This window comes from Ovis canadensis, chromosome 13 (assembly GCF_042477335.2).
Source record: "Ovis canadensis isolate MfBH-ARS-UI-01 breed Bighorn chromosome 13, ARS-UI_OviCan_v2, whole genome shotgun sequence".
Lineage (NCBI taxonomy): Eukaryota > Metazoa > Chordata > Mammalia > Artiodactyla > Bovidae > Ovis > Ovis canadensis.
The window spans coordinates 86,082,577-86,109,871 of NC_091257.1; the positions used below are offsets into that span (position 1 = coordinate 86,082,577).

At 49.2% G+C, this 27,295-nt stretch overlaps 1 protein-coding gene across 8 annotated transcripts in view; it reads right to left on the reverse strand.

Annotated features, from left to right (window-relative positions):
- PTPRT (protein tyrosine phosphatase receptor type T) overlaps positions 1 to 27,295 on the reverse strand; it is a 1,160,687-nt gene that overhangs the window by 28,152 nt on the left and 1,105,240 nt on the right. For 4 of the 8 annotated variants that reach the window (XM_069548586.1, XM_069548585.1, XM_069548584.1 and 1 more), the window contains 7 exons: positions 20,275 to 20,351; positions 11,192 to 11,228; positions 9,793 to 9,890; positions 7,460 to 7,519; positions 6,416 to 6,532; positions 3,716 to 3,870; positions 1,234 to 1,369 (listed from right to left, as the gene is read on the reverse strand). In XM_069548586.1, the coding sequence (XP_069404687.1) occupies positions 1,234 to 1,369; positions 3,716 to 3,870; positions 6,416 to 6,532; positions 7,460 to 7,519; positions 9,793 to 9,890; positions 11,192 to 11,228; positions 20,275 to 20,351 (680 nt within the window). The remainder of the gene's footprint in view (positions 1 to 1,233; positions 1,370 to 3,715; positions 3,871 to 6,415; positions 6,533 to 7,459; positions 7,520 to 9,792; positions 9,891 to 11,191; positions 11,229 to 20,274; positions 20,352 to 27,295) is intronic. The other 4 variants (XM_069548590.1, XM_069548589.1, XM_069548588.1 and 1 more) reach the window with 1 other exon arrangement.

Genomic DNA, 27,295 nt, shown 5'->3' on the forward strand with positions numbered 1-27,295 from the left:
TGCTGTTACTTCCAGGCCCCTAACAAACATTTGTTGAGTGACTCTTCTGCAGGACTCGGCCCATGTCTTCATCTGAAATGTTCACCAGAGGCGTCATGATGCTCTTATTAGAACGTCTGTCTCCCCTACCTGACAGCAGAGATCGTGATGCGTCTAAGGCCAGGCAGCGGACTGCCTTCCACGAGCACAAACCTCGGGGCAGATAAAGCGGCCTCGCCAAGAAGCCTGCAGCTGGCCTGTGGGAGCTGGCTCGGAGCCCGCAGCAGGGTCCTAGGGTCTAACAGCCTGTAAGTGAGGAGACTGCCCGCAGAGCCAGTGGTGACCGGCCAGGCCCAGGGCCGTGGGGGGGATTTCTCCCTGCAGGCTGACGATGGATGCAGCTATCTGCCCCAGCTCTGCTGCCTGGGCACCTACAGCTGCATTAGAACCAGAAGATGGGGAGACCAGGGCTTCCAGGAGTGGGGCTGGCAGAAAAGGCTTCCTAGGGAGATGGTGCGGTTCAGAGGAAAGCACGCGGGCCTTGGGGTCACCGGGTCCCAAGTCCTACCACTATGGGGCTATGTGAAGCCTTGGGGACACCATTTCCCAGTTTCTTCATCTATAAAATGGGGGAACTAGTAGGAGCTACCCCTTAGGGTTGTTGTAAGGAGCAGAAAGAATACCCTGGGGTGATGCCTGGCACAAAGTAGGAGCTTGACAATAAAGATGAACCCCTTCCCTGTCCCTCACATCTGGGGCTCTCCATCAGGACCCCTGGAGGCCCGCCTCTCCCTTGCGGGCAGGGGTTGTATGTTCTCTCTCTTGGAGTCCCTGGAGCCTGGCTTAGGAACACAGTAACTTTACCAAGTGAGCCAGTCCTGCATGGCCTCACGCGATACTCAGCACACAGTAAGCATTCAGTCAATGCCAGTCCTTTCCTTCTCTCTTTCCTCCTTCACCCAAGGCAGGGACCCTATTCAGAGAATGCCTGAAACTTGCCATTCAGTCATTGCTTAGATGCCCTCAGAGATGGGACCCCCAGCACCTTCCTCACTGGTGGGAGTCCTCGACCTGGGGGACCTCAGGCTGGCAGGGTTGTCCTAGCTTCTGTGACGTTCTCACCATAGCCAGCCACGTATCCAGCCCCTCCCGTTTCTCCCATGCCCAGGTCTCTTTCTGTAGGATGCCTCCAGCCCTGGCTCCTTCTTGGCCAGGGCTGCGGGTGGCCAGGCCAGCCTCCGCCCCGGGACTCACCTCCGTCTGCACCAGGTTAACCCTCTGGGCCCGGAGCTCACGCACGCAGTTGAAGATGTCCACCACCCCTTCGTTCTCGGCCATGTCGAGCATGGTGTCGATGGCGATGAAGCAGCCGGTCCTTCCGGCTCCAGCACTGCAAGAGAAGACAAGGGTCTGCGTTAGGGACCCTGGGGTGGGGCTAGCTCTGTCCCTGAGGACCCTGCAGGCAGGCAGCGTGCTGCACAGGTCAGACAGAACGCCATCTGGGATTCAGACAGAATCCCAGTGTTGGCAGGAGACCCTGAGCAAGTGACTAAACTGAGCCTCAGCTCTCTCTTTTGAACAGGCTGCCTGGTTTCTATGAGCCTTAGTTTTCTCACATGTAACACTCCTTCCTACGGGGTGCTTGGGAGGACTGATCTGTTCATTTCAGCTTCACACAGCAATTAAGTACTTCCTATTTGGGGTCAGATCCTTTGGATCAAATCCTGACTTGACCACTTACTAGCTGTGTGACCTTGAGTAAATGACTTAACCTCTCTGGGTTTCAATACCCTCATCCATAGAACGAGGCTGATAATAATGGCGTTAACAGCACAATACATGTAAATTGCATGAAATTATGTTGAAAAAGCACAATGCGTGCAAATTGCTTCACCCTGTGCCTGGCTACACAGCCATTTCTCATAAACGGTTGCTACTTCTAGTCAACAAATATTTATTGAGCACTGGATGCTGGGCTCAGGAGCAGCGATGCAAAGATGAGTCAGACATGGTTCTTTCCCTGAAGGGCTAATAGTCTGGGGAGGGGACAGCATGGAGATGCAGAGAAGAGTAATATTTTTAAGTGCTTACTATATGTCTGGAATTCTCTTAGGTACATAACGTATCACTCAGTGTGTGTTAGCCGCTCAGTCGTGTCCGACTCTTTGTGACCCTGTGGACTGTAGCCCACCAGGCTCCTCTGTCCACGGAATTCTCCAGGCAAGTATACTGGAGTGGGTAGCCATTTCCTTCTCCAGGGGATCTTTCCAACCCAGGGATCGAACCTAGGTCTCCTGCACTGTAGGCAGATTTTTTACCATCTGAGCCACCAGGGAAGCCCACAAAGTATATGTTGGCCAACCCATCTAATCTTCAGGACAGCCTCAGGACTGGGTACCACCCTGCTCAGGTGTGACAGGGTGGGTTGCTACGGAGACACAGACGTGGCATCATGCAAGGAGGACCTGATAAACACTTGCCACTGTCTCCCTTTCTTCCTTATGCCTGCTCTGGCTGCTGTCTGGGATATGGGACTTGTTCAGGTGCCCAACTATGTCCAACTTTTTGTGACCCCATGGACTGCAGCATGCCAGGCCTCCCTGTCCTTCACCGTCTTCCGGAGCTTGCTCAAATTCATGTCCATTGAGTCAATGATGCCATCCAGCCACTGAGGGTGAACATTTTACTGCCCTTGGATTGTCATGAGATGTAAAGCAGAGATATATGCAGAATGCTAAGAGTCCAGACGTGATCAGTATGACTTCCTAACCCTTAGTGGCCTCATCTGTGAAATGGGGTTTCTGATTCACACTCTGCTGTTGTGATAAAGGCACATGGACACTGCCTGAGAAAGGGGCTCTGAGACAGCTATAGCCCGTGGCGTCTCTCCTTAATCTGGCTCGAGACCTTGAGTGACGTGGGCACTGTCAGGGCAGAAGTAACCTGCATGCAGTTAAGAGCATGTGGGGTCTGTAAGGATGGACTGGGCCCAAGGTCACACTGAAAAAGAGGCGCTGGGAGGGAGGGAGTGAGCATGCCAGCCTTCAGGTCTGGACATCTGCCCTCCTCTGACTCCGGATGCCCTTGACACGACACTGCATCTCCATCCAGGAGGATGCTAAGACGTGCCTGTCATTCCCAATGTGACTTTCTGGGTCAGAGCTGAAAATATCCCTTTTCCATAATAAGGTAAAACCTGACACTGTCCATTTTCTCTCTCTGAAGGACCCTGTAGGCCAGTAACTGGTTTTTAAAATAACAGAAATGAAGAAAAGCATACTTCCAGGGGGCACCCCACCACCATACCAAGGAGCTGAGGGGGAGCATCTGGGGAAAAATGTTTAATACCCTGGTGCTGCCATTTCATACCTGTGCGACCCAAACAAAGCATCTACCTTCTCAGTGCCTTGGTTTTCTCATCTGTAAAATGGGAATGATAACCAAGGCCACCTCTCAAGGTTGGGTGAGAAGTAAATGAAGTGACCTGGGTGAAGTGCACGTGGAGCAGATGCTGTCAGAGCCAAGGCCGTGCCCTCAGGGCAACAGCAATAATGACAAGCTGCTACTGCTACTGTTACTGTGGTTGTTTAGACCTCAGGACCCTGGTCCCAGCAGAAAGGGCTGGGCAGAGGGGACACGGGCAGGGCACACTTAAAGCAAGAATAAAGGCCGCTGGAGCGCCCCCTTGCCGAGACAGCAGCGTGGCCGGGGCCTCCCTGCCGGGGGCTTCACTCACCTGCAGTGGACCACTATGGGCCCGGCTTCCGGGGGGTTGAGGAACTTGACCTGGCGGACGAAGCCCAGGAGGCCGGTGGCGTAGCAGGGGACGCCGTGGTCGGGCCAGCTGGTGAAGTGGAAGAGCCGGAGCTCCCGGATCTCGTGGTAGCCTTTCTGAGGGGAGAATGGGCCTCTGTTCCTCCAGCTGCTGCCCCGCTCTCTGCCCTACCCAGCACCCACAGTGAGCCCCGACGCCACGAGCAGCCACATCCGGCCTCCCTGCTGTCAGGGAGGACAAGGCCCTCTGAGGGATGATAGGTGTTGCAGCGATTCCACATCTGCCACGTCTGGGAAGTTGGGGAGTACATATGCTAAACTGACCGCTCCAGGTCAGCCCTGCAGGACTTCTCAGGGCCTGAGCTGTGCTGACGCACACGCTGAGATCCCAAGGGCTCTGATAACACCATGCTGTCTGCCCACAGGACCCTCTTTCGATAAATGCTTTATGGGAATTGTATTCAGCAGGACAGATTCAGAAAGATGGCAGCCTTTGACTCCAAGTTCAAGCTGTTTCCAGGGGAACATGAGGCCTTTCGGTGTCAGAGGACTGGTGTCCTTCAGTTCTCCAGTCTTGTCTACCACAGTCTCCATGACTTTCAAAGTCAGAAAGGCAGACTCCTTTAGGAACTAGATTCTTATTGGGGAGGATAAAACATGAAACAAAGAACCGCAGAACTTCTCTGGCTGATGGGGAAGGTGGGGCCTCACGCCTCTCCAGCTCATCCCCTCCAGCTTCAGGCTACAGGGCGGTTCTCACTAGTCCAGTCAAATGCCCCCTAACCGCCTCTCTCTCCTTAGCAATCTCCTGCAGATATTAGAGGCACTGAATAGGAAGGGTATTTGATGGTTCATTTTTCTAAGATAGTCAGGGTGGGTTATCTGTGCCCAGCCTTGTGTTAGGCACTAGGAAGGTGGAAATAAAACCATAGTCCCTGTCCCTGGAACAGAGCATGGTGTAATGGGGGAGACAGGCCCCAAAGTGGACCTTTAATTCCACTGAAGTATAGAAAGGAGTGTGTAACCCCATTAGGGAGAGGAGAAATCAGAGGCGGCTTCCTGAAGGAAGGGGTGCCTGAGTCTTGAAGCATATTAACAGTGAAAATATATAGCTGATGTTTATGAAGCATCAACTATGTGCTGTTATTTTTCTGATGAGTTCAGTGTATTCATTTATTTAATCCCCATATCATCATCTCTATTTTAGGGAAGAGCAAAGTGGGGCTAAAGCAAGGTTAAGGAATGCGTCCAAGGCTGCACAACCAGTAAGCTGTAAAGTTACAATCTAAAGCCTGGCTGTCTGGCTCCACAGTCTGTCCTCCTAATGTGACAATACACTGAGGCCTGAGTGATACACAGCGAAGAGATGGAGGGATTCTGAGGCAAAGCAGCAGCTGGGGCAAAGGTCCAGGGACAGGACATGAACAGAATCACAAACATCCCGGAGCAGCTCCAGAGCAGAGTGGGAGACAGGCAATGGTGGACAGTGGGGCCCAGGGAATGGGAAGCTGGGCGGGGGTTCGATCCTGAAAGGCTTTGTATTCCACTCTAAGACCCCCAGACTTCATCCCAGAGGCACTGGGGAGCCATAGTCGGACCTCATCCCAGAGGCACTGGGGAGCCATGGGGAGGATTCCCAGGTGGCAGCACAGAAGGGGAAGGGCATCCCCAGATGGGCACTTGGGGAGGATCACGGCAGCCGCTACATGGAGGATGGGTATGGTTGGGGGAGTCGGGGGGCTGTGTGGAAGGTGCTGATGCCCACCCAGATGCTCTTCTCTGGGCCAGTGTACCCATCCCCAGCTCCCTTGACCTTGGCTGTGAACAGCTCACAGTTACCCCTGCTTCACAGAGTTGCCCTCAGCTATACAGGAGCCATGCCCCTTGGGAGCAGGAGATGGGCAGCTGGCATTCAGTAACTAAGTTGACTTGGTCAGTTTGCCCAGGGCTGAGGGGTTTCCCAGGGTATGGGACTTTCACTGCTAAAGCCAGGGTGGTCCCGGGGCAAACCAGGGTGATGGTTTACCCTTGTGGATCTGCAGTGCAGTTAGGCTTAGTGTACAGTTCTCAAAGCACTGACATCCCAATGCTTTTGCATCCTCAGTCCTGTGGCCACTTGGGTCATCAATATTGGTGATTTTACAAAATGGCAACTATGGTTTTGACAACTAAAATGACTCCAGACACTGGTGGGATGGAGTTACCCCCAGTCGAGAAGCTCAGGCCCAGAACATGTCAAGGTTTTCTTTCCCCTCCTGGCTCCGCGTGAGTCTCCCCCTGCCTGGGATGACACTCCTCCCGCTCTTCCCTTGGCTGGCGTTCTCGCCCTTCACTGCCTGCTTAAATGCCTTCTCCTTCAGGAAGCCCTCTCTGGCCACCTCATCCTCCCGTGGATTTCTGTTTCCCCCCTTGGCATGTTTCCTCTGTGACTTTTATCACTGTATGTCCTATTCTACCCCTTAATCTAGTGAATTCCATGTGTCCTCCCTGCTAGGGCTGAGATCCTTTGGAGCAGGGTCCACATCTATGCTGACTCCTGATCTCCCCCTGGTACCCAGTACAGGATGGGGGCAGAGCAGCCCCTCAGTCACCATGAATCCTGAATGAGCAAACAAGCTGGCTGGCGTAGGGGCAGGCTGTGCACAGCTGCAGGGCTGCTCACCTTCTGGACGGTGAAGGTGCGGATGACGTACTCTGCCAGGGGCTCTGTTTCGATCAGGGTGACTTTGATGTCTCCGTAGACCTCTGTGTCATCAGGCCAGTAGCGCACACACTTCACCTGCAGGAAAGGACAGGGACAGTACGGGTGAGCGGATACCAAGCATGAGCGGCCGTCTCATCGGGCCTTCCTGTCCTAACAAACTCAAGGGTGACCTCAGTGGACTTGCAGTCAAGGGGTTCCCAGCTGGCCAAGTGAAACTGTTAAGTTGCTCAGTCATGTCCGACTCTTTGTGATCCCATGGACTGTAGCCCGCCAGGCTCCTCTGTCCATGGGATTTTCCAGGCAAGAATACTGGAGTTGGTTGCCATGCCCTTCTCCAGGGGATCTTCCTGACCAGGGATCGAACCTGTCTCCTGCATTGCAGGCAGATTCCTTACCAACTGAGCCACCAGGGAGGCCCTCCCAGCTGGGCAGGAGGGCTGGGGAGGGGCAAAATGCACAGGGATAGGCTGGCTCCCGGAAGAGCCGGAGGTGTGGGGAATAAATGGGGTACCTTCCTTGGCAGAGTTCCTGGCACTTTTCAAACCCATGATCACACTAAGAGATCAACTAGATCTGGGTGAGCCCTCCCCATGGTACAGGTGAGCATCACACTCAAACTGGGAGGTTTGGTGACTCGTCCAAGGTCATGTGGCCAGTGTTCTGCCTTTGGCAGAGTCCTCTTTCTGCAATAGGCTGGGGCAGCTGAGTAATATCAGCAGAGATGAGAATAAAAGGTGGGAAATAGTGCAGAGGTGGAAGCGGACGTAGCTGGGAGAGGGACATTAATACTATGAGGTGGGGCTTGTGGGCCTTAAGGAGAAAGGCTCGTGGCTGGGCAAAGGAAGGAAGGTGCTGGGCTCTGAAGGAAGACATTTGCCACTGCTCTCTGCCCCGCGCGTGGGTACAGATGCTGTGAACAAGCGACTCCCACACCTGGCTGTGAGTCACATGCCGCGGGAGGAGAAAGAGATGGTTTTCCCCTTAAAAGAACAAAAGTATTACCATTCCAGGGGATGCCGCGCGGCCCAGAGTGGCATTTCCCACAGTGTGTCCCGCTGGGTGCTGACAGGTGTTAGGTAAAAAAAAAAAAAAACAAAAACAAACAAAAACAGGTTTTGTGGTCAAATGAGTTTGGGAAATGCTGGATTAAACAAAGTTAAATAGGCCGCTTTTGCTACAGGACTGCTCAGCTGCTTGAATGTGCTAACGCTAACATCTTTGCAGTTTCTCTGAAAGGGGCGAAGAGTCCACAGCATTTCCCAAACGTATTTAACCATGGAACCCTCTGCTAGCTAAACATCCTGCAGACTAGCAGCCCATGGAACCCACTTAGGGAAATGCTGGTTTAGTGCCACAGGGTGTGGAGGCAAATGGATGCACTATTTGTTCTAACACTGTGTAGCTGTGCAGCTTCCAGGAAGTCCTGAGACCTCTCTGAGCCTCAGCTTCCTGTGATGAATGGTAGCTGACACTGTCTAATGGCTTTTACTCCCTCTAGCCCGGCTGACTAAGTCTTCTATGAATGCTTTACACAGATTACTTTAATGACTGGTCACCATACTCTGATGAAGTAGATATTATTATTAGCCCTATTTGTTTTACAGATGAGGAATTGGAAGTAGAGGGAACCTAAGAAAATTGCTCAGGATCAACTGTCAGTAAGGGTGGGGGAGCCAGGATGCAAAGCCAGGCCATCTGGATAATGACCAGGAACATCGTCCCGGACGACTGCTGGGAGGATAAAGTGACACAATGCATATCCCATGTCTGGCAGAGAACGTGGCTCCTTCTCGGAACTCCATGAAGCGATGGCTCTCCTGTCCCTTCCCCCAATCAAATTAGACTCATAATCAAGGAAATCTATCTCCAGCGGGGACATCTGTAGAACAGGCTAGAATGTGCCTCTGAATTCTTAAATCCTGGGCTGGATGTGTGGTCCACAGTAGCTGCTCTCTGGGCCAGAGTCACTGGGGAGTGGTCTTGATCATGACCTCTAGAATAAGAGTCAATAGTCAAGAGACAGTGGCTAGGTTCTGTCTCAATGACTTTATGGCAGTTAACTCCCCGCCTTGGAGTCTGTTCCCTCATCTGTAAAACTGGGGAATGGACGCAATAAGAGTGGGCTCGAGAACAAAGTCTCTTCCAGCCCTAAACTCCTATTAGGCCATGAGACGTCCACAGCTGTGAATTACAACTGACAGCCCAGATCCTCCCCCTGCCCATTATCTTGGAGGCTGGGACTCCTTTAATTTTACTGGATTATCTAGTTCTTTCCAAAACAAAAACTTACCTGCGCACTCTTTAGTTAGCGCATGTGATAAGTAAAGAGCCCTTCTTAATACTAGCGTCTGTGCACCCTGCCTTTAAACCCAGCAGCCCACCCACCCCACACACGCCACAGTTTATCAAGTAGGTGAAAGTGAGCTGGCAAGAGCAGTCCCATTTTTAAGCCCTAGGAGTCGCTAAGGAGCACAGAGGAGAGAGTCAAGATGAACAGAGTGAGATCGCAAGGTCTGGACCCTGAAGAATGTCAAAGCTTCGAGGAACAGAGGGTCAGATGCTGCTGAGACCGAGTGCCAGGAGAAGAGAGAGATGGCCGTGGATGTGTCGACATGAGGGATGCAGCAGACGCCGCCTGATGCTGGGATGGAGGGGGTGGAAGACAACAGAAGTGAAGAAGCAGAACCTGTGTGGGGGCTTCAGAGTGGGGCGGAAAAGCAGGGACAAGAGGAAGCAGTTTTGTTTGCTTGTTTTCCATTTTTAAGGGGGAAGGTGCTCAGGATGTTTGTATGCTGAGGAAAATGATCTAGCAATGGGGAAAAAATTACTTTCCAAGTGACAGGGGAAGGATGAGAAATTTTTGAGCGGAATCTGTGATTCAGGGCACTAGGATTGCCTTTGAAAGTGTGAGAATCATTTCTTTTATCATATGAGGCTGGGCCGTAAGAAAGAGCCAATAGTCTACCATCGAAGGTCAACAGAAACAGGCAGGTCTTGTGGTTTAGCCCAATAATAGAGGGGAAGAACGAGAAGATGGTTGTAGACACGAGTAGAATGCAGCTTTGCAGTGTGAAGATGAGAGTTCACAACTGATGGCTGTGATGTCCTCAGTCTACGAGGTGACGGCATCAGCAGAGCGTGAGGGTGGAGAAAGGGGTGGGGGTGGGGTTTGAAGGGTAGAGACCTTCCTTCCTCGAGTGTGAACGGGAGGGAGGGTTTCTCCCTTGTAGGGGCCATGAGGGTGAAATGCGGAACGAGAGGCGCTTGGAACAGAGATGCTGGGCAGTGGCTCGCCAGCCAGCATCCTCTATCCAGGCGCCGCGGGAGGGGCTTACCCTGCCCACTTCCACGAGGTTTGTGACCATGACGATGCTGGCCGAGTTCTCCTGCCAGATCATTCTCCAGAAGTCCTTTACGGTCTCCTGCATGGGACCTGCCAACAGAGGACGGGACAGGGTCAAAGGCTGAAGCTGCCAGGAAACAGACAAGAGGCTTGTCCCTCGCGGCTGCTCAGTGAAGGCTCCGGATGGGTGAATCACAGTGAGGTCAGCCTTCCCTGCCGGACACCCAAGTAGCTGAGACTGGGGCATGAGAACAGCCGCGCTCCGACGTGCAGCGTCTGCATGCTCGCAGCTTCTCCTCTCCATTGTCCCCCTGCTCAGACTCCTCCCAGAGGCTCCACTTTCCCACCAACCCACCATCTTGTATTCGGGGTAAATAACATAGCTTATGGGAATTTTCAAAAATTAGGCTATAGATCCTCAGTGAGAGATGGGAAGGAAATTGAGGTGAGGGTGGGGTGAGAGGGCAGGGGAGCCACCAGGAGTCAAATGCTGAGAACACAAACCGAAGAGGCCCAGTTCTCAGCTTGACAAATGCATCTGCCTGGAGCCTGGGCAGAAAGCAGGGCAAAAAAGGAAAAGAAATGGGAGATAGGATCTGAGCATCCAAAGCAATTTCCTTGGAAATTTCTCTTTTAATGTCCTGGGCCTTCAACGTTTTTAAAATTACAAGAGTAATACATCCTTTTGATATAAAATTTGGAATGCCATTTCTCTATATAAATATATTCGTATGTATTTATTATAAGAAGCATTGTATCTACTACAGGCGTTTCTCCATGCCCCTTAAAAATTCTCACCATGAAATTTTTCATAGCTACATAATTTTCCATAATATAGAAGTATCACACTTTAACCAATCTAACATTTGTTGGGCACTGAAGATTTTTCACTTGTCTTCCTAGTAGATAACACTATGAAGGGTAGGTATCTTTATATATGTCATTGCCCACATATATAATCGCCCACAGGATTTCCTCCCAGAACACTTTGAGAGGGAGAGTAATTTTTAGATCTTCTGATAACACCCTAGTAAGCTGCTTTCTAGGAGAGTCGGCCTCCTGTTTCTTCTAGGTGTTCAGCCATCGAGGAGATAAGGCACCGTCAGCTCCAGTTGGGGATGGTGGATATTGATGTCATGTGCCTGGAGCCAGTGCTTTTGGTCCAGGGCCCATCTCTCTTGACCATTTCCCAGTGACACCTCCCTCCTTTCTCCCTTACGTCTCTCCTCCACTTCCACTGCTGAATCTGTCACCTCCTTCCTTCCCAAACAAACAAATGGGCAACCTAAAGACCTCTGGAGCCTCTCCAGCCCTACTCCTATGTAACGTCTTGGCTGGTGGAAGCTTCTTCCACTCCCCCCATGTAAGGCAAGGGCCCTTTCGGCTCTTACCTTGAGTTGCGATGTAGTGCCGAGGTCGATGGTACCCCTGGATGAGAAGAGAAAAGCACAGTGAAGGGCCTAGTCTAAGCTTGCAAATGGCACAGGACTAACAGTTATCCTTTCCAAGGCTTGGCTTCCTTATAAACAAAATGAGGCTAGCATTAGACATTTCCCAGACAAGTGGCGAAGATTAAATAAGCTCATGCATATAAAATGCTGAGTCAACTGCTAAATGTTAGCTGTTCTTATGGTTCCTTGTGAGGGGCCCCAAACAGGCTTGCCTTGGAGCCATGGACTGGAAGCCAAGATCGGATGAGCACCAGTTGTGGCCAGGCACACCCAGAAAGAGGGGGAGAAGGAATTTTCAGGTTTCTGTGGGACATCACCCACCACCAAGCCTTTCCGGAGCCGTGATTCCATGCAGAACACTGGGCAAGGCCCCAGAGGGTACCAGAGAGAAAACAACAATTGCATTGCTGACTCCTTGCATGACTAACAGTTAGCAAAAGAGAGCTGGGAAGGCTGCCGCACTGCCTCTCTGCCACATGGCTGGGCTTGGAATGGAAGCTCCTTTCACGGAGAGGGCCCCAGGTGGGTGTGACCCAGAGACTGACAAAGCCATTTTCTAACTCAGAGATATTTTCCTGTACATTTCCAGGTCTTCAGTAGACCCTGCTGGGCTCTGATGTGGGGTACTCTGGTGCCTCATCAACCTAATCATTGGGGAGAGGTTGAGGATGACTTTCTCTTCTGTCTGGGCATGGACTACATGGAGGGTCCCCTTTCTTGTTACAGAGAGGAAATGTATCATATTGGGTAGAAGTTCAAGTTTTGGAGACAGATCTGTATTTAATACAGGACGTTGAACGTAATCAGTAATAATTGAATGACTAAATGAGTAAACAAATAAATGAATGGCTACGTCTAAAAGATACAGATGCCAAATAAGGAGCCTGTTGGTGGAAAGGTTGTTGGAAAGTCCTGAAATTCCACTTTTACTATCAGGATACAACAAGTCATTAAGTTTAATGAACAAATAAACTGTCAGTGCCAACCCAAGGCCAGTGTCATGGGTACAATGCTTGGATTAACCACCAGGAATCAATCTGCCCAACCTAGACTCTTTGTATGAGTGGTCCTATCTTCTTAGGAAAGTTGTCAGCTTCTTGCGGACAAACACTGCCTCCTAAGTTTTTTTTTTTTTTAATTTAAATTTATTTATTTTAATTGAAGGCTAATTACTTTGTCTGTGGAGCCTAGTACAGTGTGAAACCCAGGGTGAATGCCCAATAAACAAGCTCTTGAGAGAGACCAATCAGGATGGCAGCATATAATCATTAGAGAAATGCAAATCAACACCTCACACCAGTCAGAACAGTTTACACTTAAAAGTCTACAAGTAACACATGCTCGAGAGGGCGTGGAGAAAAGGGAACAGTCTCACACTGTTGATGGTAATATAAACTGGAGCAAGCCACCATGGAGAACAGTATGGAGGTTCCTCAAAAAACTAAAAATAGAGTTGCCATATGACCCAGCAATCCCACACCTGGACACATATCCAGACAAAGGTATAATTCAAAGAGTGTGTTCACAACAGCGCTATTTACAATAGCCAAGACATGGAAACAATGTCTGTGGACTGATGAACGGATAAAGAAAATGTGGTACCTTTAAGAAAATGTGGAATACCACTCAGCCATACAAAAGAACAAAATAATGCCGTTTGCAGCGACTTTGATGGACCTGGAGATTATCAGACTAAGTGAAGTAAGTCAGTGAAAGTCGCTTAGTCGTGTCTGATTCTTCGCGACCCCATGGACTATACAGTCCATGGAGTTCTCCAGGCCAGAATACCGGAGTGGGTAGCCATACCCTTCTCCAGGGGATCTTCCCAACCCAGGGATTGAACCCAGGTCTCCCTCATGGCAGGCGGATTCTTTACCAGCTGAGCCACCAGGGAGGCCCGAAGTAAGTCAGAGAGAGACTAATACTATATGATGTCACATACGTGGCATCCAAAGTAGATACAAGTCAACATATCTACAAAACAGAAAGAGACTCACAGACGTAGAGCACAGGCTTGTAGTTGCCAAGGGGAGAGGGGGTGGGGGAAGGATGGACTGGGAGCTCGGGATCAGCAGATGCAAACTTTTATTTATGTATATAGAAACAACAAGGTCCTACTGTACAGGAGGCGCTAGCGGCAGAGAATCTGCCTGCCAGTGCGGGAGACACAGCAGAGGCGCGTTTGATCCCTGGGTCAGGAAGATCCCTTGGAGGAGGAGATGGCACCCCACTCCACTACTCTTGGCTGGAAAATTCCATGGGCGGAGGAATGTGGCCAGCTACAGTCCATGGGGCACACACACACACACACACTGTAGAGCACAGGGAATGATATTCAATATCCTCTGACAAACTATAACGGAAAATAATATGAAAAAGAACAGCAAGAGTTGTATAGCTGAGTCACTGTGCTGTGCAGCAGAAACGAACACCAGCCCAGTAACCAACTATACTTCAATAAAATAAATGTTTAAAAAAGAAAGAAAAGCAGCATAGCACGGTGGTTATGTGCTCAGACTCTGAATTTAATAGCCTGGGTGTGAATGCTGGCTCTGCTCCTTATAGGCTGTGTGGTCTGGGGCAGGCCCCTCCTGGGCCTTAATTGATTTTTGCTGTTAAACGGGGATAACAGCGTTTACATTATAGCCTTGCGGTTAGGATTAAGTGAGTTAATAGATGACTGTTACCATGTGTCAGGCAGTAGTCTAGAGTTTAACATATACGTCCTTGCTATTATTATTTTACTGTGTATCTGGAAAGCATTTATCGAGTGCCTACCATGATTCAAAGTCTGCACTGGCCGTGAGGGATTCTGAGATCCTTCTGATCCTTCCCTCCTCTCTGGTCTCCCTCCAGAGGTAGTAACTGAGGCCCTCTCTGAGCCATGAGAGGTGGGGAGGACAATGAGAGGCACAGAGAGCTCTGTCCCTCCCAGTCAAGACCACCCATGCTCTTCAGGATCACAGGAGGGACAGACTCTGGGAGTTTTCCTGAGCAGGTCTGGGACTAGAAAATAGTGCCCTGGAGCATGGGAAGATGGGGTCTCTCAAGCCCGTGGCCTTCTGTCGTCCCCGCCATCATTCCTTCTTACAGCCCTTGTCCTTCCTGATCTGGGCCAAGGCCTCATGCTGGCCTCCCTGCCTCCTACCTTCCCACCTGGTCCCACAGCCCATCTGCTTCCTCCCAGGGTGAACGTCCCAATGCCCACCTGATTATTGTTATTATTTCTCCACGTAAAAGCCTGCAGTGGCTCCTTGCTGCCTGTATAATAACGTCCAGATGCTTTAGAACGGGGCTGATCACCTGTCTCCATCCTTGTCTCCAGACGCATTCCCAGCTGTCCCTCTTGAGGCCCTTCCAGGTACCCTATGTCCCCAGCTTCCCACACTGCACTTCAAATGAACCCTCTTTCCTCCTGAGCGGTCCTGCAGGGCTTGGGAGATGCCCAATCAACACCCTCATAATGTATGTTACAGTAAGTTTTTTTATTTTAATACTTTCTCTTTCTGGGCCACTGGATAGGCTACCCAGAGCTGGGTGCAGCTTTTTCAGCAAAGGATGATTGTGGCATACGTGCATGAACACATCTTTTGAGGTGAGCTTGGGGCACTCCTTTAATGCCCCAGTTGGCAGACAAAAGGCAAAGACAAAATGCATGGAATCTGGATGATTCCAATGCACTTCCCTGGTGGCTCAGATGATAAAGAATCTGCCTGTAATGCAGGAGACCTGGGTTTGATCCCTCGGTCAGAAAAATCCCCTGGAGAAGGGAAGGCAACCCACATCAGTATTCTTGCCTGGAGAATTCCAAGGACAGAGGAGCCCAGGGGGCAACAGTCCATGTGGGTGGCAAAAGGGTCAGACAGGACTGAGCGACCAACACTCTCACTTCACTCGCAATGCACTTCAGCATCAGTGGGGTGGAATCCTGAGCAAGGCACTCACACCTCGCTTGTGGAGGTTAGATGACTTGGGTTCGCTATTCTGTTCATTCATTTAGTCACTCAGTCCTTCAATATTCAAGCAACAGGTATTAACTGAGTATCTACTACTCTGTACAAGGCCCTAGAGATACAAAAGTGGACCAGATGAATGTGGGCTCAGGTTCTAAGCAGCTTGTAGACGTCAACAAGCTGAGATAAGGGCCACCGAAGAAAAGATCTAGGGCTCTGGGGAGCCCCGCCGGGGAGTGGACTCAACCAGGGAGGCCAGAGGAGTGTTCTCTGTGAGCTCACTGCAGTTGAACGGGCTTCTTAAGCCTGGTTTGCCCATCTCAACACCCCTGTGGTTCCCACTTCATCCCTGAAGCAATATTCTCAGCTTTCCTCCCACTCTGCCCATGCTTGCTGCCTGTCATGTTTCCATCCACAGGCCTTGGCGCTGGCCCTTCCCTGGGACCATGTCAGCTGTGTCTATCCCCACATAACCCAGGGGTTTGCTCTCCCCTCCCATCCAGGCTTCTGCTGGGACAGCAGTCACCTCTGCAGACAGTCCATCCTGACATCCACAGGCAGGCTTGACACCCACTGGCTGGTTTTTTTTTTGGGGGGGGGGCGGGGGCTGCTTACTCTGCTTTACTTTTCTTCAGGGCACTTAACACCAAAGTCTTTGTTTATTTACATGCTTAGCGTCTGTTTGCCCAGTTGAATGAGAGCTCCAGCAGGGCAGGGCTGTAACGGGCTGGCTCATGGCTGTGTCCCCAGCATGGAGAAGTCTGCCTTGGCCATCACCTTGATAAACGCATATGTAATGAACGCCTGCCTGCTGCGCGCCTGTCCACACATGGCGCCCGAGTCCAGAGACCCTCTCTGGCATCCTGGAACCCATACAGTCCCCTGAAAGAAAACGTGCCAACTACTGGACTCTAGCAATTGGAGATAAAAGGAAATGGACTGCTCATTCGGGGCTCCTCCGGGGATCTGCCAAGAGCTGGTACAGAAACTTCCTAACCTTAAAAGAACTCTGAGTTCACTGAAGTCCCACCTACACAGCACACAGATCAACTGCAAACCTGCGCTGGGCCTGCCTCCATCTGTCTGTGAGCAATGGGAAAGAGGTTTGCATCCAAAATGCATTTATCTCACTCTGTACTCATGCATCTGTTACTTACTGGGGACCCAGATATGATATTTATTTCCAGACTGGTAATTTATAACAGATTCAAGTGGCCAATGCATCCTTGGGTGTGAAACAAGCCTGCCAGTGGGCTGACAGCAGAGGCCTCTGGAGGCCTAGACAGGGCTGCCCCTTCAGCTCGTTATCCAGGTGGAGTCGTTTTAGTGCGTCATCAAGATCCAACTGGATAAATGATTCCAGCACGGGCAGTCAGCCCTCTGGAGGGCTGCATTTCTGGCTAGGTGGAAACTCGGGCCAAGGGGTGAGCCCGATAGCTACCCAGGGCGAAGCCTGCCAGGCATCCCCATAGTGACCCTGGGAATCGTGACTCTGCTGGAGTAGAGAGTGAGCCCACACCTGGTGCAGATCCCGCCCCACCCCCCCCCCCAACCCTGAACTGCTCACACTGTGCAGGAAGCCTGGGCTTGGTGTCTTCTCTGTCCCTCCACTGACTCTCTGTCCCCTTCCATGACCTGCTTGTGACAGAGGCTGTGTCTATCTAGACCTCTATGGAAGCTCCAGGCCCAGCTCCTGACCACACGCAGGCCCTTTGTTAGCCAGGGTCTGGGGTGCAGGGATCTAGGGACCACGCCAGGTGTTTCAGAAAGAGGGAATTCAGTGCAGGGAGCTGGTTATACAGGTGATGGTGAAGCTGAGATGCAAAACAGAACAGTGGGCTGCCCAGAGATTGGCAATAGCAAGAGGCTATGGCCACCCCTAGAACCAGCAGGTATAATGGGAAACAAGAGAAGCCGCCAGAGCCCAGGAGCTGGGGCCACCTTGTTGAGGCTGGACCACGCTGGCGGTCCTGGTGGATGGAGCTGGAGCCACTGCTGGAGCTGCCACCCCAGGAAGCAAGAGAGGTGGAGAAATACGATGGCTTCTCCCTTCCTCTTACCCTCCTATCTCCCATTGCACCTTCCTTAAAGGGGTCAGCTCTCTCTCCTCTCTGTAACCCACGCCTCCCCCTCACCTACCTCCCTCTGCCCACATACACACCAGCAATGCAAAGTAGAACGGGGAAAGACATGGTGCCAGGAGCCAGCATGAGGAACTCCGCCCATGGCAAAGGTCATGAGGAAGGAGGCTCGGCATTACGCAAAGGCGAGATTGAGCCTTAGGAGAGCCCCTGTTCCCGAGCATCTACCCCCAAAACTAGACTGCCTACTTTACTGTTTTATGCTCGCACCTATACCTCTGACTTTACAGGGGGCTGACCCCCTACCACCTCTCTTGGAGAAGGAGTTAACTTGCAGCTCCAGTTAATAAAAATTCCTGGGCGTGACAAGAATGTTTTAACTTACAAACTCCTCTGAAGGTTCTCTAGCCTGCCTGAGCAGGTTCATCCGGCCACATGTGATTGTTTACAGCCTCCCAACCGTGAGAGGCACAAGATGCTTTAAACTTTCTACATACAGATTCTTTTGAGAAGTTACAAAATTATTAGTATAGTATTAGTGGGTTGATTAGAAATTATATTGGTGAAGGGTTTTTCATTTGCTGAGCCAATATTTGCTGCTAAATCTCCATACTCCCTGCCCTTATAATGAATATAACTAGCATACAGGAGAAATAAATATTAACCTTTAAGATTAATCATGTTAAACCTTAGGCTAAGTAAATTCCTTTCTTGATTGTAACCCACTACACCCTCACCCTATAGGAATGCAACTTTATTTGGAGGGTGGCGCCTGGTTTAAGAAAAAATCACCCCTGGAATAAATAAGTTTTCTGGTTGACTGACCGTTATCAGAAAGGGCCATAAAATGTCAGCAGGCCTCATGGCCAGAAGATGATGTAAAACCCCTAAGACTTTTGTATAATTTTATACGAAACACCTGATTTTGACAAGGGTCAGGTCTGCTGACCCTGCGTGACTCTGTATTCGTCCCTATGTATAACAAAAAGTATATAAGCAAACCTGAAAATAAAGAAAACGGATCAGTTTCTGGAAAGACTGATTCCCCTGTGTCGTTTCTTTCTTGTTCTCCGTTTTTCTGGCGGATTTCCCATCTGGAGCGTGGGTACTCACCAAGCCTAATTTTGCTAATTTTGCCTGGGCTTCTAAGATCTGACCGGGGAGGCCTCAGTGCCTCCTCTCCTTCGGGAGAACGGAAAGACGCCTGTGGCCTATGTAGGTGGTGCAAGCTTCTTGTCTCGAAGCTTTATTGGTATCCTATGTAAACCAAGTGATTCAGCCTCTTTTTCTCCACTAATTTTCCTACTACACTATTCCTTTCTAATCTCTCTTTATACTTTTAATTAAATAGCTTTTTCTTAGGACACCGATTCTGTCTCCCCTTTGAATTACCCTGGCTCCACGGGGGCTGGACCCTGGCAACATGGAATAGATCAGAGAGCAAAAGGTAAATGTCTAAGGTGAGGCTTAATGCATATTTGTTCAATCAGTGAATCATCTGGCTCAGCTTAGATTATGGGAAATTCTAAAGCCTGCCACAGTACCTTATTGCTTGTCTATAAAAACACCTGGGAGTCAGAAGGGCCAGGGACGAACTCTGAGCCTTTCTCAAGGTTCCGGGGCCTCCCAGCTGAGGCCTCGAGAAGCCTGGCTTGCATCAGTCAGGCTGGGATGTCTCTCTGGCCCCAGTGACCACGCTTCCCTTTTACAAACTCGCTCTATCCCATGCACACCTGTCTCGGCTCCTGTTGTATTTAGCCCCCTCCTCCGTGTTCTCTGGAATGCTGAAGCGGCCCCTTTCCTAACTAGGGGTCTTAATCCCAGACCCTCTTCTCTCTCATCTGCCTTAACCTCAGTAATAGATAAGCCATCCTACAGCTCAGCTTTGAACCGGTCACCTCCTTGATCCAACGCTTTCCACAGCTTCCTCTTGCCTACAAAATAAAGTCCAACTTCCTACGTTTGATCACAAACTGTGCATGCTCCAGCACCAACCTTATTTTCCTCTATTCTCGTCGCAGAGCCTCTGCTCCCCACACACTCTGCTGTGCTATCTCCTCCGCCACATCTCAGCCTGTGCAGCTCTTCGGCCAGAGGCCCATCTCCCCCTTCTTTGATTTTAAATTCTGCCTGTGCTTAAAGCTTTGGTTCACATTGCACTTCGCATTCCTGACGGAAAGGCGACTTTCCACCCCCACCTCTGAATCCCTGTGGCATTTTATCTGAACTTACGACACTCACTTTCTAGTTTGCCCTGGAATTATTGATGTGAGCTTATCTTCCTGCTAAGGTTTAGAAGGTAGAGACCATGGCATTTTTAGCTTTCTGGTTCCCATAGCATCCAACTCTGAAATTTTCATGACATAAATGGCTGTACCTTCAAATGAATGAATGAATAGGCAAGCAGACACACACACACACACACAAGAATTAATGGGACTTCCCTGAGGTATAGCAGTTAAGAATTCACCTGTTAAAGCAGGGGACACAGGTTTGATATCTGGTCTGGGAACATTTCACATGCCATGGGGCAAGCAAGTCCACATATCACTGCTACTGAAGCCTGTGACCCCTAGAGCCTGGGCTCTGCAACAAGAAGAGTCACCGCAATGAGAAGCCCCCGAACTACGACTAGAGAGTAGCCCTTGCTCGCTGAGTCTAGAGAAAGCCTCTGCACAGCAACGAAGAGCCAGTACAGCAAACAAATACATAAATAAAATTTTTTTTAAAATTGAAGAATTCATGGGCAAATGAACAAGGCTGGCAGTCCTGGGCTCCACAGAGCAGGCCACTCTAGCCAGCCTGAAAATGGGTGCATCTTTAGATGGATAATCAACTTGGGTTACACGAGTCACAGGGAGGAGCCAGACCCTGTGGACTTGCTCTAGGAGGGCCACTGTCTAGGGGACTGGCTGGGGGGAGAGTCACAGATTTGAGTCTGCTGCAGCCCGCCCAGAACCCAGCCCCTCAGCCCCATGAAGAGCCTCACATCGATGTAGTTGGCGTTGATATAGTCGGAGTGTGGGTCTCCATCCAGCACCAGCAGTCTCACTCGAGAATGGTCATCTGCAGAGAGAGCAAAAAACAAGGGTGTGAGTGATCAGAGGGCTTCGGGCGAGGAGCCAGCTCTGCCTGCTTCAGAGCTACCATCTATCTATCGGCACACACCAGGCATCATGCCAGTGACATATACATTCTCCTGGAACCCCTAGCATCACCCTCAGTTATTATCCCCATTCACAGACAAGGAAGTCGAGGCTCAGGGAGGTTACTCTGCCTTACAAAGGGCCCGTATATGCTCCTCTTTTTTCCCACCTGCCCTTCTGGTTCTGGTTTTGTCATTACTTACTGGGGAGAGTCACCTGGCTCTTTAAATCTTAGCGATTTTGTCATTAAAAGTGGGTAGAGATGCCTTCTGCAGAGGACAATGCAGGAAAGACTGCATGAAAACACTCTGGAAAGTGTCTCGGGAAGTGCGATCAGGATTAATATGCTCCATTTTCACGCTTTCTTAAAACCAGCAAATGTATCTATTTTCTACGCGTGTACAAATGCTTTCCTTTCGCCTCTTGGAGTATTATTGCAAACAGATTGTCAGCCACATATTGTTATCAATACTATCATTCAAGTGAAGCTAAGTCATTATAAAAGAGATCATCAATAACTAAAAATCGTGTTACAGAGAATACCATTTTAAACACAATCTAGGCATAAACAAGATGTGGAGGCTTTAGTCAATGGCACGCTTACTTCAAATAACACCAAATAAAAACAATTAAGGAAAAAAAAAACCTTCCTCAGCAAAAGAATCAGGCTAATCCTTTACAGTTAATTCAAGTGAGCTCCGACACGCTAAAAGACACACAAACAGAACGTCCGGGTTGGGTCTGGCGAGGGGGAGAGGCTCAGCTTGCTGTCCCCATCACTGGGTTCATATCACCGAATGTTGCTGCGTCTACTGGCAGGGCTGGGGTTCCCAAAGGTGGACTGGGGAGCTCTGGGCACCCACAGGGGTCTGTGGGGATCAAGGAAGTCGGGTCAGCTTATCCTGCGGGCCTTTTCTGGAACTTTGCAGTTTATAAGCATATCTGCTACTACAAACCGGAACCCCCAAGAACAGGGACACGACGTGTTTTGCTCCCTGTTCTATCCTCTGCACAGGTACTCGATAAGTACTTGGGGAGCAGGTGAGTAGATTACCTCTCTGGACTCTTACAGAGACCTGGGAGAGAACCTTTTGTAACCTTTGTTACAAATGAGGAAACTGAGGCTCCCAAGGACTGAAGGGCCACATGGTCAGTGGATGGTGGAGCCTAGAAGAGTGAGGTTCTCTTAACTCTGAGCTCAGACACTCCTGATTCCCGAGAGGAGTCTAAGCAGGATAGGAGTAAGCACTTCAAGGGTACTTGTGCTTCGTCGCTCAGTTGTGTCTGACTCTTTGCAACCCCACGGGGACTGTACCCTGCCAGACTCCTCTGTCCATGAGATTTCCCAGGCAAGAATCCTGGAGTGGGCTGCCATTTCCTTCTCCATGGGTGCATAGCAGAGGCGTTAACGACAGCGAAGTGGTTACCTAGGTGATGGAAGGGTTGAGAGGCCAAAGGGAAGAGGGAGGAGTAATTCGGAAATAAACACTCACAAGGAGACACTGCCTCCCCAGGGAGGTGGGACAGAGGGAGGAAGCGAGGGCCCCGGAGCCCAAGGAGGGGGGCACCTGTGGGAGCTGGAGCTGCGGTGGCCTCTCTGGCGGGAGCTGGAGAAAAGGAAGAGACTCCCTGGCTGTTCAGGAAGGTACCTGTGATGGGGACAGAGGGGAGAGATACCCCGGTTTTCTCCTTTCTCCCGCCTTACAATCTCTAACACGAGTGCCCATCACTGGCCAAACCGAGCTAGTGGCCAGCTGACAAGAGGTGGTGAGAAATGCAACCTGGGGGGTTAGCTCCCTGTGATGGAAGGCTGAGCAGGAGAAGGCAAAGAATGGGCTCCAGGATGGACAAGCAGGCCGGGGCTACCACCCTACATCTATCTGTTCATTCATTAACTAAATAATCGACTCAAAAATTATTCACTGAGGACTTCCGTGGTAGTCCAGTGGTTAAGAATCTGCCTGTCAATGCAGGGGACACAGGTTCAATCCCACATACCGCAGGGCAACTAAGCCCGAGCACCACAACCATGAAACCCTGCAAAGCGAAGCGCACACACGGCAACTAGAGAAAGCCCGTGTGCAGCAGTGAAGACCCAGCACAGCTATGAATAAAATAATAGACATTCAGTGAGTCTAACCACTATAAAAAATGATTCACTGAGCATCCGTTGTGTGCCAGGCACTGTGCTAGACACTGAGCTACACTGGATGCCACACTTCTTACTCCTTGTAGGGAGGAGTTTCCGTGGAAGCAACCGAGGCAGGGAAGGAGGTGCAAGTTATCCCTGTGGGTAAGTGGGGCAGTGGGGTATGATGTGGGGAAGGAATTTGAAGCTAATATTTCTGGAGTGTATGGCAGACACTGAAGGTTTCACAATCATATATTTCCCCAAATAGCTCTACAGACTATTATGCTAATATCACTCTTATATGCTAATATTGTAATGACGTAATATTCTTCCCATTTCACAGATGAAGAAACTGGGGCTCATAGAGGTTAAGAGAGTTTCCAATGTTACACAGTTTGCAAGCGGCAAAGCTGGGACCCTCTCAGGACTGTCTGACCTTGAGTCTCTGCTCTGTCCACACAATGTGCTGTTCCTGGACTTCTACCATCTTGCAGGCACTGGAGCCTGTGCAAGGCTCTCGTCCCCAGCTCCTGCAGTGGGATTTCCTGGGGGACAACCACCCAGCAGGGCTTCAAACAAGGTCCAGCACCTGACTCTGCGCTCAGACTGGTAAGCCTTATTACCAGTGGCTACAAAAAACTACAAGCCTCAAAAAAGTGAAAAATACAATATGTGTTTTCACTCATTGGTCTCACTAATGACTTACTGATTCAAAAATCTCCTTTATTTATTGAGTTATGCCTGCCCTTGGGATCTATAGCCCTGGGAACAGAGGTTTAAAAGGTTGAAAGGGTATTTCCTTTAATATAAAATGGAATTTAAAGTCTGAAAGCAAATATGATTTAAAAGAAACAGAAACATTTCTTTTAGCTATCTGTTCTTAAAGATGAGCAGTGTCTCTACTATCAGGTATTTGTCAGTATCACCTCTTCATTTATTAAGAACAAGTTTGGGGATTTTGTGGCTTGTCTGTTGGCTAAGACCTCCCAATGCAGGAAGCCCAGGTTCGATTCCTGGTCAGAGAACGGGATCCCACATGCTGCAAATAAGAGTTCTCATGCTGCAATTAAAGATCCTACATGCTGCAACAAAGATGAAAGACTTGTGTGCTGCAAGTAAGACCTGGCACTGCCAAACAAACAAACAGCTTTGGGAAGTGATATGAGGCAATGAGGCACTGAAAGGGAGACTTGACCAATGGACAATGAAGAAGGGTCTCTCCATCAGACGGAACAAATGCAAGAGTGACAGCAGGGGTCCTGGAAAAGCAAGCATATTGGATGAGCTGCAAACAGGGATTCTTGTCTTGTGAACATGCAGTGGGTGGGGACTCAGTTCAGTTCAGTCACTCAGTCGTGTCCGACTCTTTGCGACCCCATGAATCGCAGCACGCGAGGCCTCCCTGTCCATCACCATCTCCCGGAGTTCACTCAAACTCACGTCCATCGAGTCGGTGATGCCATCCAGCCATCTCATCCTCTGTCGACCCCTTCTCCTCCTGCCCCTAATCCCTCCCAGCATCAGAGTCTTTTCCAATGAGTCAACTCTTCACATGAGGTGGCCAAAGTACTGGAGTTTCAGCTTCAGCATCAGTCCTTCCAATGAACACCCAGGACCGATCTCCTTTAGAATGGACTGGTTGGATCTCCTTGCAGTCCAAGGGACTCAAGAGTCTTCTCCAACACCACAGTTCAAAAGCATCAATTTGTCGGTGCTCAGCTTTCTTCACCGTCCAACTCTCACATCCATACATGACTACTGGAAAAACCATAGCCTTGACTAGACGGACCTTTGTTGGCAAAGTAACATCTCTGCTTTTCAATATGCTATCTAAGTTGGTCATAACTTTCCTTCCAAGGAGTAAGCGTCTTTTAATTTCATGGCTACAGTCACCAACCACAGTGATTTTGGAGCCCAAACAAATGAAGTCTGACACTGTTTCCACTGTTTCCCCATCTATTTGCCATGAAGTGATGGGACCAGATGCCATGATCTTTGTTTTCTGAATGTTAAGCTTTAAGCCAATGTTTTCACTCTCCTCTTTCACTTTCATCAAGAGGCTTTTTAGTTCCTCTTCACTTTCTGCCATAAGGGTGGTGTCATCTGCATATCTGAGGTTATTGATATTTCTCCCAGCAATCTTGATTCCAGCTTGTGCTTCTTCCAGTCCAGCGTTTCTCATGATGTACTCTGCATATAAGTTAAATAAGCAGGGTGACAGTATACAGCCTTGATGTACTCCTTTTCCTATTTGGAACCAGTCTGTTGTTCCATGTCCAGTTCTAACTGTTGCTTCCTGACCTGCATATAGGTTTCTCAAGAGGCAGGTCAGCTGGTCTGGTATTCCCATCTCTTTCAGAATTTTCCACAGTTTATTGTGATCCACACAGTCAAAGGCTTTGGCATAGTCAATAAGGCAGAAATAGATGTTTTTCTGGAACTCTCTTGCTTTTTCCATGATCCAGCGGATGCTGGCAATTTGATCTCTGGTTCCTCTGCCTTTTCTAAAACCAGCTTGAACATGTGGAAGTTCACGGTTCACATATTGCTGACGCCTGGCTTGGAGAATTTTGAGCATTACTTTACTAGCATGTGAGATGAGTGCAATTGTGCGGTAGTTTGAACATTCTTTGGCATTGCCTTTCTTCGGGATTGGAATGAAAACTGACCTTTTCCAGTCCTGTGGCCGCTGCTGAGTTTTCCACATTTGCTGGCATATTGAGTGTAGCACTTTCACAGCATCATCCTTCAGGATTTGAAATAGCTCAACTGGAATTCCATTACCTCCACTAGCTTTGTTTGTAGTGATGCTTCCTAAGGCCCACTTGACTTCACATTCTAGGATGTCTGGCTCTAGATGAGTGATCACACCATCGTGATTATCTGGGTCATGAAGATCTTTTTTTGCACAGTTCTTCCGTGTATTCTTGCCACCTCTTCTTAATATCTTCTGCTTCTGTTAGGTCCATACCATTTCTGTCCTTTATCAAGCCCATCTTTGCATGAAATGTTGCGTTGGTATCTCTAATTTTCTTCAAGAGATCTCTAGTCTTTCCCATTCTGTTGTTTTCCTTTATTTCTTTGCATTGATTGCTGAAGAAGCCTTTCTTATCTCTTCTTGCTGTTCTTTGGAACTCTGCATTCAGATGCCTATATCTTTCCTTTTCTCCTTTGCTTTTTGCTTCTCTTCTTTTCCCAGCTATTTGTAAGGCCTCCCCAGATAGCCATTTTGCTTTTTTGCATTTCTTTTCCATGGCAATGGTCTTGATCCCTGTCTCCTGTACAATGTCATGAACCTCTGTCCATAGTTCATCAGGCACTCTTACCTATCAGATCTAGTCCCTTAAATCTATTTCTCACTTCCACTGTATAATCATAAAGGGTTTGATTTAGGTCACACCTGAATGGTCTAGTGGTTTTCCCTACTTTCTTCAATTTAAGTCTGAATTTGGCAATAAGGAGTTCACGATCTGAGCCACAGTCAGCTGGGTGGGTGGGGATTAGCAGCCAGACAAGAAGCAGAGGAGGTGGGTGCTGCTTAGGCTACAGAGGGCCTTTTCTTCCCTATTCAGGTGCTTAGGTGCAAGTCAGCAAGCCAGGCTCTGCAGAGCGTCCAAATAGAGACTCTTTTCTGAGGCAGTGGGAGCCTACTTTAGTACAAAATGATCAAGGTCTATTCTCACATGGCTATCCCGTGGCAAGCAGGACAGCAGACTTGGTAATGGGCGGTTTGAAGCTAGCAGCCAGTTCTGTGGGCAGATCTTAGTTCCATCACTTGGCAAGTCCATTGGTCTCCCTAAGCCTTGGATTCCTTAGCAAAATGCAATACAGCTCCACGAATACTGGGAGGATTAAATGAGAAAATGCAGGCGTGAAAAGTGTGAGGATGTTAAGAGAATGAAAAGACAAGCCACAGATTGGGAGGAAATATTTGAAAAAGACCATCTGATGAAAGCCTTGTACACACAGTATACAAAGAACTCTTAAATCTCAACAGTAAGAAAACGGCCTAGTTAAAAAATGGGGAAAAGATCTGAATGGAAAGCTCATCAAAAAGGATGTATAGACAAAAGGTGAGAAAATGAAAAGATGTTCAGTATCATATGTAATTTGTTGCTGGTGGTGTTCAATTACTAAGTTGTGTCTGACTCTTTGTGACCTCATGGACTGCAGCATGCCAGGCTTCCTTGTCCTTCACTATATCCTGGAGTTTCCTCAAACTCGTTTTCATTGAGTCAGTGATACTATCTAACCATCTCATCCTCGGCTGCCCCTTTCTCCTTTTCCCTTCAATCCTTCCCAGCATATGTCACTGGGAACCGAAAATGTAAAAAACAAGATGCTACCTCTATACACCTACCAGAATGGCCAAAATTCAGAATCCTGATAACATCAAATGCTGGTGAGGATGTGGAGCCACCAGAATGCTCACTCACTGCTGATGGGAAAGCAAAATCTATACAGCCAGTCTGGAAGACAGTTTGGTAATTTCTTCTAAAACTAAACACACTCTTATCAAATGATCCAACAATTTCTGTCTGGCATTTGCCCAAACTCACTGTCCACACAAAACCTGCACATGAATGGTTATTGTAGGTTTACTCACAAGTGCCAAAATTTAGAAATAAACAAGATGTCTTTCAACAAGTAAATGGATAAGCAAGTCACGGTACATCCAAACGATGGGACAGTCTTCGGTAATATAAAGAAATGAATTCTTAAGGCGTGAAAAG